Source organism: Leptodactylus fuscus, chromosome 2, assembly GCF_031893055.1.
Source record: "Leptodactylus fuscus isolate aLepFus1 chromosome 2, aLepFus1.hap2, whole genome shotgun sequence".
NCBI lineage: Eukaryota > Metazoa > Chordata > Amphibia > Anura > Leptodactylidae > Leptodactylus > Leptodactylus fuscus.
This window is the reverse complement of record NC_134266.1, coordinates 86,077,330-86,091,566: the sequence shown is the minus strand read 5'-3', so window position 1 is coordinate 86,091,566 and position 14,237 is coordinate 86,077,330. Positions and strand designations below refer to the sequence as shown.

General features: G+C 41.6%; 1 protein-coding gene across 1 annotated transcript in view; it reads left to right on the top strand.

The window, feature by feature from the left end:
* Positions 1–14,237, top strand: part of AMPD1 (adenosine monophosphate deaminase 1) — a 53,042-nt gene that overhangs the window by 27,022 nt on the left and 11,783 nt on the right. The window contains exons 7-11 of the mRNA XM_075264142.1: positions 205–399; positions 4,923–5,054; positions 8,383–8,546; positions 12,620–12,746; positions 13,297–13,460. Coding sequence (XP_075120243.1) covers positions 205–399; positions 4,923–5,054; positions 8,383–8,546; positions 12,620–12,746; positions 13,297–13,460 — 782 coding nt within the window. The remainder of the gene's footprint in view (positions 1–204; positions 400–4,922; positions 5,055–8,382; positions 8,547–12,619; positions 12,747–13,296; positions 13,461–14,237) is intronic.

Below are 14,237 nucleotides of genomic sequence, written 5' to 3'. Positions count from 1 at the left end.
CATGCAAATGTTGTCCTTGGTCAGAATCGAACCTAAGACCCGTTCAGGAGAATCCCGTGTTATCTAAAGAAAATAACCTTCATCGTCATTTCTGAATGTTGAAGACTTTATTTCTAAAGATGCTTTGCAAAAAATGTCTTATAAAATATAAATGACATATTTTTCACTACTGGCTTCTGACTTAATATATTAATGTATTCTTAGGTTGACACTCATATACATGCCGCTGCCTGTATGAACCAAAAGCACCTTCTCCGTTTCATCAAAAAATCTTACAGAGTGGATGCAGATCGTGTGGTATTTAACACCAAAGGTCAACAGTTGACCTTAAAACAAGTCTTCGAGAAGCTGAAACTCCACCCTTACGACTTGACAGTAGATTCTCTAGATGTCCATGCGGTAAGTGCTTCCATTTTTATTTTCAGCTATTGTATGTCTGGACCAATCAACATACAGACTTTTACATGACAGTAAAGTTTTGATATTGATGAACCAAACCGAGGCCCCTACCATTAGTAATATGCTATGGATGCGTATGAAAACAAGAACTGTAAGACAGCAGGAACCATTATTAGAGATATTGTTTTTTTTTTTAATTTTATTTTGCCTTGTTTCATATAAATTTATACTTTTCTTTATAATTTGATACATAAATGGGTTGTCCAGGAATTGGACAGTCTGTTCGGTTGTGTGCTGTGTCTTAGTCCCCTGCAATTTTGTGCCCCATGTGATTACTTTACGCAGTCACTGAACTGGAACCGATGACTTTACATGCGTCAGAGGTCCTTTTTCTTATTTTATTTATTTTTTAATTAAAAAAAATCTCCTACTAAATACTGAAATCTTGCATTGTTTTTATCAGTGTTTAAAGGGTGGTCTCACAATTTCACTATCTGTTTTGTATAAGGAAAATGTTTGTTTTTGTACCGTGTTAACCAGTGGGTAGGAAATATAAAAACAAAAAACTTGAGAGTCTTCAGTAGTTGATACCTTTTTTAATGGCTAACTAATAATGAAGACAGATTACAACGTTTCGAAGCTCTGGGCTTCTTCTTCAGGTATATCTAAAAACAATTTCTGAAGGATGCATATTTATGTACAAAAGGACACTCAGGAATAGAATTCTAGGAGGGAGGGTGGAAGGTTATAGGTTATTGGTACATACAAATAAACAATTCATCAGTTTGCAATGTTCTTATCAGTTCACAGAGTGTCTTTTATGGCTGTTTCAGTTCAGTGATTTCTGTAGGATACCATGAACCCATGTGACAGATTCATCCCTTTCTGCAATGTTTGAAGCAGGGTCATAAACTTGTACTCATAAATCTGTCTCTCTTTCCTGGATTTAAAATTCCCTCTTAAAACCAAAATTTTCATGTCATTGGTGATATTATGATCTTCTTTGCTGAAATGTTTTGACACGGGAAGGTCCATGCTTTGTTCTCTAATTGTATGGCGATGTGAATTAATTCTCATTCTTATTCTCAGCTTCTGACCAGTCTCTCCAACATACAAATTTTCAGTGGAACATTTGGTGCATATTATTAAATACACTACATTAGGTGTGTTACAGGTGAACGTACCTGGAATTTTATATTCCCTGTTAGAATTTGGTATCTCTTTTCGGTGGTCAGTATGTGAGGGCTGGTTTTGCACCTTTTCTGTCTGCATGGAAATGTTCCTGTGTTAGTTGGAGGTGACAGTGAGCTGCTAGTAACCATATTCCTGAGGTTTGGTGGCTGTCTATAACACAGGAGAGGGCGGTCTGGAAATATGGATTTTAGACGGTGGTCTTTTTGCAGTAGTGGATGTAATTTGCGTGTGATTCCTCTAAGCATCTCCAGGTGTGGGTTATACACTCACCGGCCACTTTATTAACCCCTTCCCGCCGATGGCATTCTTTTTCTCCGCTCCCAGAGCCATATGAGGTCTTAATTTTTGCGGGACAAATTTTTCTTCATGATGCTACCATTAATTATTCTATATAATGTACTGGGAAGCAGGAAAAAAATTCAGAATGGGGTGGATTTGAAGAAAAAATGCATTTCTGCGACTTTCTTACGGGCTTTGGTTTTACGGCGTTCACTGTGCAGCCAAAATGACATGTCCCCTATATTCTGTGTTTCGGTACGGTTCCAGGGATACCAAATTTATATGGTTTTATTTACATTTTGACCCCTAAAAAAAATTCCAAAACTGTGTTAAAATTTTTTTTTTCTAAAAGTCACCATATTCCGACGGCCGTAACTTTTTTATACGTAAGTGTACGGGGATGCATAGGGCGTCTTTTTTTGCGGGGCCGGGTGTACTTTTTAGTTCTACCATTTTCGGGAAATGTTATTGCTTTGATCACTTTTTATTCAAATTTTTATCAGAATCAAAACAGTGAAAAAACGGCGGTTTGGCACTTTCGACTATTTTTCCCGCTACGGCGTTTACCGAACAGGAAAAATATTTTTATAGATTTGTAGAGCGGGCGATTTCAGACGCGGGGATACCTAACATGTATATGTTTCACAGTTTTTAACTACTTTTATATGTGTTCTAAGGAAAGGGGGGTGATTTGAACATTTAATTCTTTTTATATTTTTTTATATTTTTTTTTTAACTTTTTTTTTAATTTTTTTTTGCATTTATTAGACCCCCTAGGGGTGTTGAACCCCAGGGGGTCTCATCACTAATGCAATGCATTACAATGCTAATGCATTGCAAAAAAACATCCTTTCTTTTGCAGGCTGCATAGACCAGCCTGCAAAAGAGAGGATTTGCAGACAAGCCTGGGAGCCTGTACAAGGCTCCCGGCTGTCATGGCAACGGGACGTCAGCCCTGGAGCCTGCTCCAGGAGCCGGCGATCCCGGCCAAAATGTCGGCGCCCATGCGCCGCCGGGAATATGGCGCCTCCGGCGCCTTTGATCGCAGCGCCGGAGGAGTTAATGCCTCCGATCGGTCTGGGGACCGATCAGAGGCATTAAAGCCGGTTGTCTACTGCTTAAAGCAGTAGACACCCGGCGGCTATGGCGGCCGCCCGGCTCCCGGGCGGTCGCCATAGTTACAGACCCGACATGCGCCGTACTATTACGGCGCATGTCGGGAAGGGGTTAAGTACACCATGCTAGTAATGGGTTGGACCCCTTTTGCCTTCAGAACTGCCTCAATTCTTCATGGCATAGATTCAACAAGGTGCTGGAAGCATTCCTCAGAGATTTTGGTCCATATTGACATGATGGCATCACACAGTTGCCGCAGATTTGTCGGCTGCACATCCATGATGTGAATCTCTCGTTCCACCACATCCCAAAGATGCTCTATTGGATTGAGATCTGGTGACTGTGGAGGCCATTGGAGTACAGTGAACTCATTGTCATGTTCAAGAAACCAGTCTGAGATGATTCCAGCTTTATGACATGGCGCATTATCCTGCTGAAAGTAGCCATCAGATGTTGGGTACATTGTGGTCATAAAGGGATGGACATGGTCAGCAACAATACTCAGGTAGGCTTTGGCGTTGCAACGATGCTCAATTGGTACCAAGGGGCCCAAAGAGTGCCAAGAAAATATTCCCCACACCATGACACCACCACCACCAGCCTGAACCGTTGATACAAGGCAGGATGGATCCATGCTTTCATGTTGTTGACGCCAAATTCTGACCCTACCACCCGAATGTCGCAGCAGAAATCGAGACTCATCAGACCAGGCAACGTTTTTCCAATCATCAATTGTCCAATTTCGATGAGCTTGTGCAAATTGTAGCCTCAGTTTCCTGTTCTTAGCTGAAAGGAGTGGCACCCGGTGTGGTCTTCTGCTGCTGTAGCCCATCTGCCTCAAAGTTCGACGTACTGTGCGTTCAGAGATGCTCTTCTGGCTACCTTGGTTGTAACGGGTGGCTATTTGAGTCACTGTTGCCTTTCTATCAGCTCGAACCAGTCTGGCCATTCTCCTCTGACCTCTGGCATCAACAACGCATTTCCGCCCACAGAACTGCCGCTCACTGGATGTTTTTTCTTTTTCGGACCATTCTCTGTAAACCCTAGAGATGGTTGTGCGTGAAAATCCCAGTAGATCAGCAGTTTCTGAAATACTCAAACCAGCCCTTCTGGCACCAACAACCATGCCACGTTCAAAGGCACTCAAATCACCTTTCTTCCCCATACTGATGCTCGGTTTGAACTGCAGGAGATTGTCTTGACCATGTCTACATGCCTAAATGCACTGAGTTGCCGCCATGTGATAGGCTGATTAGAAATTAAGTGTTAACGAGTAGTTGGACAGGTGTACCTAATAAAGTGGCCGGTGAGTGTATGTGACAACCAGGGGCACCCGATTGTTTTCATCTTTGGTATTGTATTTTAATAACTCTGATCTTGGTGTTCTCGTGGCCCTGGTGATTTGGTTTTCAATTGTTCTTGGATGGTAACCCTGCCTCAAGAATGTGTTTTTGAGGCCCCCAAGGTGTTTGTCTCTATCTGCAGGGTCTGAACATATGCAATGGTATCTGTTTTGTACAGACACATTTTCAGCTGTCCTCTGTTGTTGTTATTATTATAGGTAGGATTACAATGAAAGGTAACACCTAAATATAGATAACACAGGATTACATAAATGACAGTGGGTAATAGTCACAGTTCACCTCCCATGCCCTTGCTACACATAGACCACAGCACAGGTCACAAAGCATTTTTAGAATTTGAAAATAAAAAACTGATGAAAAGAAAATAATTTGTTTCAGTACCTGGTTTTAGTTAATAGAAAATAATATATAAATGACACAGTTCCTTTAAGAAAAAGATATAGTAGAGTCGTAGTAAACAATATTCTCTATGGTTTTATGGTTTTAAGCGATTTGAAGTTTGCTTTGAGGAGTTTCTTTCTTCTGCTCCATGTAGTATTTAGTGACAGCATCACTTTACATCTTTTCCAGGGAAGGCAAACTTTCCAGCGTTTTGATAAGTTTAATGCCAAATACAACCCAGTTGGTGCCAGCGAATTGCGAGACCTTTACATGAAAACTGAAAACTTTATTGATGGTGAATATTTTGCCACTATCATTAAGGTAAGAACCTATGAATAAGTCAGGTTGATTTTCACCATATGATAGTCTATGACTAGGACACCAAGTGAATCTATAATGAGTGTCTCTATACAAAATTGTATATCAATCTGCTCCGTATCTCCTGCTCTATAACATGCTGCCTACAAATTGTACATCATCTTCCATGTGACAGGTTTCCTTTAATGTAAAAATTACATAGCATGGGAAAAAGACCTATTTTTATCAACTTAAATCAGGCAATATGGAGGAAAAAAAACTCAAGTCATATAATAACAGTGAACAGTGCATAAAAACTGAGGCCAATCATTTTGAATCGGCTAAGCAAAAGAGTCCATAAGCTGTGAAGTAGTTTGGATTTGTATCACTGCATAATATACATGGCTTAAGATACTTTATGGTGTGGAAATAAATATCCAAGCTAGTTATAGTTTGTTCTATATTATGCAGACAGCCTCTATAGTGCCTCAAGGGTCAGAACATATCATACATATTGCCCTTCAAACCTTAACCAATACAGTTTGCTTTTAATTCTTGATAAGCAAAGGTTTAGAACAGTCTTTCTCAAAGTGGGCGATAACGCCCCCTTGTGGGCGCTGGAGGCCTATAGGGGGGCAGTAAAGGGCACAGAGAAGATTGGGGAGCGTTGAAGCGGTTTAGGGGGGCGATGGCTAATTTAAAGGGGTGGTATCATAACAATGATTCTATCTATACTGCTTGTTAATGTGGATTTAAGACTTTTCCTAAATACACTGCTTTAGCAAAACTGCTTTGTTTGTCCACTATCTTACTTTATTCACTTCATTATGGACACTAGCACCTGGCCCCCTGCTCATTGCTGAGGGAGCCACATGATGTAGCTCCCTGCTATGTGGGGGGAGAGAGGGGGGGCTGAGTGCATACCTCCCAACCGTCCCGATTTCCGCGGGACAGTCATGATTTGGGTGACATGTCCTGCGGTCCTGGTTGGAGGGAGGTATGTCCCGATTTCAACTCAGATCTGCGTCCAGAGGACGCAGATCTGAGTTGAACACATTTGCGGCTGAAGCAAGGAGCTGACACAGGTCAGCTCCTCGCTTCAGCCGCATATGTGTTAGCGAGAGAGGCGCGCAGAGAGCGGTGAGGGAGCGGAGGAGAAGGTAAGTTTAATGTGCAGGTGGAACGTGAAACTGGGGGCAGATGAAGGAGAGGACGGCATGACACTGGGGGCAGAGATGGAGAGGACGGCATAACACTGGGGGCAGAGATGGAGAGGACGGCATGACACTGGGGGCAGAGATGGAGAGGATGGCATGACACTGGGGGCAGATGAAGGAGAGGACGGCATGACACTGGAGGCAGATGAAGGAGAGGACGGCATGACACTGGGGGCAGAGATGTGGGGACATGAATCTGGGGGCAGAGATGGAAGGGGGACATAAAACTGGGGGCAGATGAAGGGTGTATATGAAACTGGGGGAGAGATAGAGGGGGACATATAATTTACGAGTGACTGTAGGAGGATTATACTGTGTGCGGGCACATGATAAATTAACGAGTGGGCGGAGTCAACACAAAAGTGGGTGGGGCTAAATTTTCTGCGACGCGCTACGCGTGCCGCACATTTTGTCCCTCTTTCAGTTCTTCAAAAGTTGGGAGGTATGTGAGTGTATGGAGCCAGCCTGTGTCTGCACCACACATACACATCACATACACATCACCTAGCTCCCTGCTGTGAGATAGAGGGGGGTGTGTGGAATAAGTGCTGCTTTCTTATATAAAGCAGTCTAAATCCTACTGGTCTCTCTGTTCACTAGGATAAAGCTTTATTATATAGAGCAGGCTGCTAGTGGGCAGAGGAGCCAGGTCCTTTAGGAAACTCCGTACAAGGTAAATCCAAGTCTACAGGACCTTTTGATGACATCACAGGCCTTTCAGTCATCCCATAGGATCACTGGGGGGGGGGCGCTAGAAAATAATTAATTCTCGAAGTGGGCGGTAGACAAAATAAGTTTGAGAACCTCTGGTTTAGAATGTTATGTTGTTCTTTTGTAACCTTGGCCAGATCTGTGCCTTGCCACAATTCTGTCTCTGAGCTCCTTGGGCAGTTCCTTTGACCTCATGCTTCTCACTTGCTCTGACACGCACTGTGAGCTGTGAGGTCTTATATAGACAGGTGTGTGCCTTTCCTAATCAAGTGCAATCAGTTTAATTAAACATAGTTGGACTCCAATGAAGGAGTAGAACCATCTCAATCAGAACAGAAGGAAATGGACAGCATGTGAGTTACTGTATATATGAGTGTCACAGCAAAGGGTCTGAATACTTATGACTGTGATATTTCAGTTTTTCTTTTTTATTAAATTAGCAAAAATATCTACGTTTCTGTTTTTTTCTGTCAAGTTGGGGTGCTGAGTGTACATTAACATTAATGAGAAATAAAGTTTGTGGATTTTAGAAAAATGGCTGCAATGAAACAAAGAGTGAAAATTTAAAGAAGTCTGAATACTTTCCATACCAACTGTACATACAGCCCACATGCCTGGCCATTGGAGTAGTAGTCTCACTATTATTGTTATTCTTTTTTGCCTTTGTTCTCTTCATACTAAGTCATTGTAAATGTCAGATTGATTCCCATTTGTCATTTCTACATTTGCTAATTAGCCTTCTCCGTGCGCTCCGGAAGTGTCCGTGAGCACCGTCTGCTATTCTCTGTGTGTGAGAGCAGAGAGGCTGATGTGCTGATGACTCATCTCTCTGCTCTGACACACATAAAGAATAGCAGACGGTGATCACAGACACTTCCGGAGTGCACAGAGAAGGCTAATTAGCATATGAATAAAAACGAATAAAAACGGGTTTATTCAAAAAAGGTGATTTACATACAAAAGGTAGGTGTGGAATAGCCTTTCTAAAGGCTATGCAAGTATGTGCTTAGCTAAAAATGATTTTTACCAATGTTAGAGCCCCTTTAATATTGAGGATTCCTCTCCTTAGAACCTACAAGAATAACCATAAGAGGCTACAGAATGCGTCTTTCTCTCTCTGAAGTACCGGACATGCCTGTGCATTACATGAATGACCATTGAGTTCAATGGGCATCATGCAATGCTTCATTACTCCTGTGGTGGTGCACTTTCTACTGTGTTCCTCTGCGTAATACATGTGATTTATTTTTTTTTGGGGGGGGAGAGAAGCTAAACAACCTTTGATTAGTTTATTTTTTGAGGAATCCTCTAGCACGTAGTTCCATAATTTATCCGGTACTCTAGTTATCTATAGGTATATAATATTTACACATCCTATTGATAATCTATAGGTATATAATATATACATATCCTATTGATAACAGGAAGTGGGATCAGACTTGGAGGATGCCAAGTATCAGTATGCTGAGCCTCGCTTGTCAATCTATGGACGTTCTCCAGAAGAATGGACTAAACTGGCTTATTGGTTCAACAAGCACAAGGTTTACAGCCCCAACATGAAATTCATGATCCAAGTTCCAAGAATCTAGTGAGTATTACATCAGATTAGCTCAAATTAAGTCAAATTACAAAAGTGTAAAGCAAAGAATGTTTGTAGGATGGATTGGAAATACATCGAGGGAGATTTATGAAGACCAGCAATTTTTACACACCAATCTTCACATTTCCTCTGCTGGAATGGTGCAATTGCAGTCAAATCTATGCCAGTTTTCTGATGGGGCTGATAGTGGGTGAGGTTGGCTTAAAGAGAAAAAAGTTGTCATTTTTTTTGTGCAAAAATCTGACTTTCACAAAAAATTGCTACTTTTTCTTGCTTTGTATTTCTTGACTTACAAAACATGATACATCTTAGGCCTGGTTCACATCTGCGTTTGGTATTCCATTCGGGGAGTTTGCTTGGGGACCCCCCGAACAGAATACCAAAGTGGTGAGCTTATAAAAGCACACGGACTTCATAGACTATAATGGGACCCGCGTGCTGTCTGCATGAGTCATGCGGAGAGAAAAGTGCTTCATGAACTACTTTCCTCTCTACATGACGTGTGCGGAGACCACACGGAAAATATATGGACCCCATTATAGTCTATGTGGTCCATGTGCATTCATAAGTTCACCGCCAGTCAATGCCTTCAGTATTCCATTCGGGGGGGTCCCCAAGCAGACTCCCCAAACAGAATACTGAACACAGATGAACCAGGCCTTACCTAGTGTTTTCACATGTGGATTTGTATATGTGAATATACAATTTATTAATTGTATTAAATCCTAGAGAGATCATTTATTCCTCTCATCTATGAGGGGTGTTCAGTAATAAGTTCTACCTGAATATGAAAACAAAATTTTCTAAGAAAAGTGAACCTTCTACTTTTCTAGTGTATGTAATTCCCCTTGACTTCAGCACATTTATTCCATTCCAGTGAATGGATGCCCTCAGAATAGAAGGAGAATTCTTGTTGCTGCAGAAACTCTGTTACCACCTCTTTGACTGCATTATCATCAGGATATAATTTCCCACGCAGAAATTTCTTCAGGTTATGAAAGAGAAAGTAATAACTATGAGCCAGGTCTGGACTATAGGGTGGATGGTTAAGCTCCATGAAGCCGCATTCCCCAAAATTGTCCTGAAGCAGTAACACGCCTGCCAACAACTTCCCACGGTGTTTCTCTTTGCTTGAATCACATGATGCCTTCCTTGTTGAAGCCTACGTGTCTCCAGTAATTGTTGTCTTGTGTGGCATGAAGTCTAGTAATAAAACACCTTCTGTATACAAAAAACCTGTCCTTTCAAGCTGACTGCTGCATACATAATTTCTTTGGAGTTGGTGACCCCTTGTGCATGCTTCCATTACGTGCACTCTTGTTTGGTCTCAGGATCATGGTAGTGGACCCAAGTTTCATTACCTAAAACAACCCAAAATTGGAAGTCTCTTGGATTTCCTCTAAGTATGTCTAAATTCTCTTGGTTAAATTGGTGGCAACATGTTTTTTGCTCATGTGTCAACATTTGTGGCACCCAATGGAGCTGACCTTTGATATCATCAAAACATCATGAATAATACTGAATAATATTTAAAACTGCCCCAACTGCAATGCCTATTTTATAAGCTATAACACTGACTTTGACCCAACAATCTTCCAAAATCATGGCGACCACTTTATGGCACATTTTATTCTGAAGATGTCTCAACAGGTCGCCCTGAACAAAGGTAATTTTTGATTGATATCCCACTCTATTTAAACTGTTTGGCCCAAAACTTTTTCTCTATTGCATTAAAACCTATCTGTTTGCAACATCACACCCCATCGAAATAACTCTACCACTGCAGTGGCTACCCTGCCACATGAGGAAATTGATTATGCCAACCCTTGACCATTTATTTATTTAGCTTACTTATGTAGCACCATCATATTCTGCATCATATTTACAGACATTGTCAATCACTGTCCCATATAGGGCTCACAATCCAAATTCCCTATAAGTATGATTTTGGAGTGTGGGAGAAAACCCACGCAAACACATTGATTGACTGGTGTTGTGTATTTGTCTAAATTGACTGCTGTGTATCAGCTATTGGTTGATGCCAGTCCCCCAAGCTACACCCATGTTTCCTCAGTGTTGTAATGTATGAAAGGTAAAAACTTGTGTATGACATGAAGAATTTACCAAAACGGTCTATTGTTCTAGTGAGACCTGGGTCTACAAGGTCTGAATCATATTGTGAGTCACTGAGATGAGTGCACCTCCCAGACATGAGTCTGCGTGTAGATAAAACAGCTGTCAGTGGATTAAATGCTGAACTAAATTGTATTCTTTCTATATCTATGTAGTTTCTGTTCCATTCTGTGTAATTATAAGTAGGACAACTGGTTGACTGCCATGAAGAAAACAATCAGGGTGGGTACAGGGAACGGTTATTATTTTAGCAAGGGAAGAAGGAGGTGCCATGAAAATACCTGATGAAGGTGTGTGAAATGCCCCTTTCCTCAATTAAAGGTTGCAAAACCACATCCATCTCCACTAACCAAAAAAAATACTCCAACAACAAACCAGTTTGCTAATGTGTGATATTAACAAAAAATACATGATCCTATTTTGATTTTACAATAGATTTATGGATGTTACACAGTTATGCTAATAAAGTATACTGCACTGTACCAATCTTTACAATGAAACTACAAATCCTTGGAGTTTTTTTTTTTTTTTACTGCTTTAAAGGGATTCTACCATTAAACTACCTTTTTTTCTAATGAACACATCGGAATAGCCTTAAGAAAGGCTATTCGTCTCCTACCTTTAGACGTGGTCTCCACCGCGCCGTTCCGTAGAAATACCGTTTTTAACCGGTGTGCAAATGAGCTCTCCGCAGCAATGAGGACGGGCCCCAGCGCTGAAATACCGATGAGCGCGTCCCCATTGCTGCCCAGAGCTCTTTCCTACGCCGCCTCCTTCTTCTGCAGCAACTCCACCTCTTCTGGCTTCTCTTGCTCTTGTAGTTCTATACAGGAGCATAGAGAGACCACCCCAAAATGGCCGCCGGCCAGCTCCTGTATTGAACTGCAAGAGCGGCTACCCCAAAATGGCCGCCGGCCGGCTCCTGTATTGAACTGCAAGAGCGGCTACCCCAAAATGGCCGCCGGCCGGTGGCCATTTTTGGGTAGTCGCTCTTGCAGTTCAATACAGGAGCTGGCGGACATTTTGGGGTGGCCTCTCTATGCTCCTGTATAGAACTACAAGAGCAAGAGAAGCCAGAAGAGGCGGAGTTGCTGCAGAAGAAGGAGGCGGCGCAGGAAAGAGCTCTCAGGCCGCAATGGGGATGCGCTCATCTGCCTTTCAGCGCTGGGGCCCGCCCTCATTGCTGCGGAGAGCTCATTCGCATACCGGTTAAAACCGGTATTTCTACGGAACGGCGCGACGGAGACCACGTCTAAAGGTAGGAGACGAATAGCCTTTCTTAAGGGTATTCCGACGTGGTAATTAGAAAAAAAAGTAGTTTAATGGTAGAATCCCTTTAAGCATCTTCATCTTCTGCTTTAATCTACAAGGGAAAACCGTGCAAAATAATCGTCTGAAATATTCTTGGTCAGCGGTGTACCCAGGATGTGAACAACCTCCAGCTGTATATCTCTCATGCAGAGAGCAGAGTGCTGTTTTAGGGGTGTTGTATAATGGGCACCTGTAGTGGCCTCTATGGCTGGCACTGTTGGGTATTTGTGGTTGGTGTTCCAGAAGGGTGGGCTATGTCTAACACCTAAGGAGAACTGTGGCATGGGTCTCTGTAGCCTGCACTTGTAATGTGAGGTGACTCTGGCTATCATTGTTATGGGGCTATCACTGTTATAGCAACAATGATGTTGGCACTATTATGGGAGAACTGTGGCTGTTATGAGGGCACGTTGACTGCCATTAGCATATTTCTGTCATGTAATACTAAATTTTTCCTTACTCTTTACCTGGCTGAAGCCAAGCAGTCCATAGTTGAGGTCTTTTACTGTGGCTTATTGATTTTATCGTACATTTTATCATACTATACACAATATATGTTGAGTTCTGTAAAATAATATCGAACTTTGTGATCTCATTTGCATCATTTATCTTTATAGTGATATATTTAGAGCTCAGAAGTTTGTGCCTCATTTTGGAAAAATGTTGGAAAATATCTTCTTGCCAGTGTTTGAAGCCACAGTCAACCCAAATGCCAACAAGGAGCTCAGCGTGTTCCTCAGACACGTAAGTCCAGTTCTCCAGCACAAAGTACAATAGTGCTTGTTGGATAATTGAATATTAGTGACAATATGTTATGAGTCTGACTATTACATACATACCACACCTAACTATCCTATATTTTAGTCATGTCTTGGTAGAGTTCATATTTGTTGCAAAATTCTGTAGGTATAGGTAACGTCCATGGGAACGGTGGTATATCTAGTTGTTTGAGGATCACAAACTGGAGCATTCCAGGACGCGTTAACCCCTGGCACAGTAGGAAAAATGAGATATTATAAAGCTTCTGAGAGCATACGTGTTGTATAGCAGTACAACCCCATTATCAGCAAACCCCATTTACTTACAGTGGAAAAAATCATCAGCAGAGAATAGATTTGATATGAATTTTACAGTAAACCTACATCAAAAACTGCAATAAAAACCAAATGTGATTATGGCATGTGCATTTTTAAGCTGATTCAAGAGTGTAACACATATATGACACGTGAACCAGGCCTTAAAGTTATATGGACAGTTTCTATGGCCGTGTATTAATTGTACTCCTATTTAATAGATAACTGCCTTTGACAGTGTGGATGATGAGTCTAAACACAGCGGCCATATGTTTTCATCAAAGAGTCCACCTCCCCAGGAATGGACGATTGAGAAGAACCCATCATATACATATTATATCTACTACATGTATGCCAACATCAGAGTGCTGAACAACCTAAGGAGGTATGACACAAGATCACATATTCTTATTATGAATTGTGTTGGGCATAATGTATAAAATAAACAGATCTTCACATTGTCCGATGCAGCAACTAGTATTTCACGCTATAATTTACTGTATTGTCAACAATTCTACACAAAATCTTTCCATTGTAGAATCACCCAAGAAAGATCCAAGCTGTGCAGATTAGATACAGCTCAATAAATATAAGCACTAAATTGGGGGTATTCAGAGACTATTTCAGTTTAGTCTCACAGTACTGAATAGACTTATTACACTGACCTGCTGATGTGCACATTGCCATGAAAAAGAGCATGAAAATGATCCTGTTACTGGAATGAGTGGCCACACCAATAACTGATTAATTTATGTGGGCCAGATAAGAAATGATTGATGATTTTGTGATGTAAGGCTGCATTCACACGTAGTAAAGTGGAGCGTGATCTGGCACGTATACAGTGTGTCAGAGTTTGCGCACTCAAAAAGATCCCATTGATTTCAATGGAAGTTATGAGCGTATACGCCGCGTAATTTTGCACCCGTAATTTTGCGGCCGCAAAATTACGCGCGCAAAATTACGCGGCGTATACGCTCGGAACTCCCATTGAAATCAATGGGATCTTTTTGAGCGCGCAAAATGCTGACACGCGTATACGTGCCAGCTTGCGCTCCATTTTACATCGTGTGAACTCACCCTTAATGTGTAATTGCTTTGAATCTGGAACATAGTACTTGCAATCCCACGATCTGCCAGATGGTGTCGCCTTTCATTAACACAC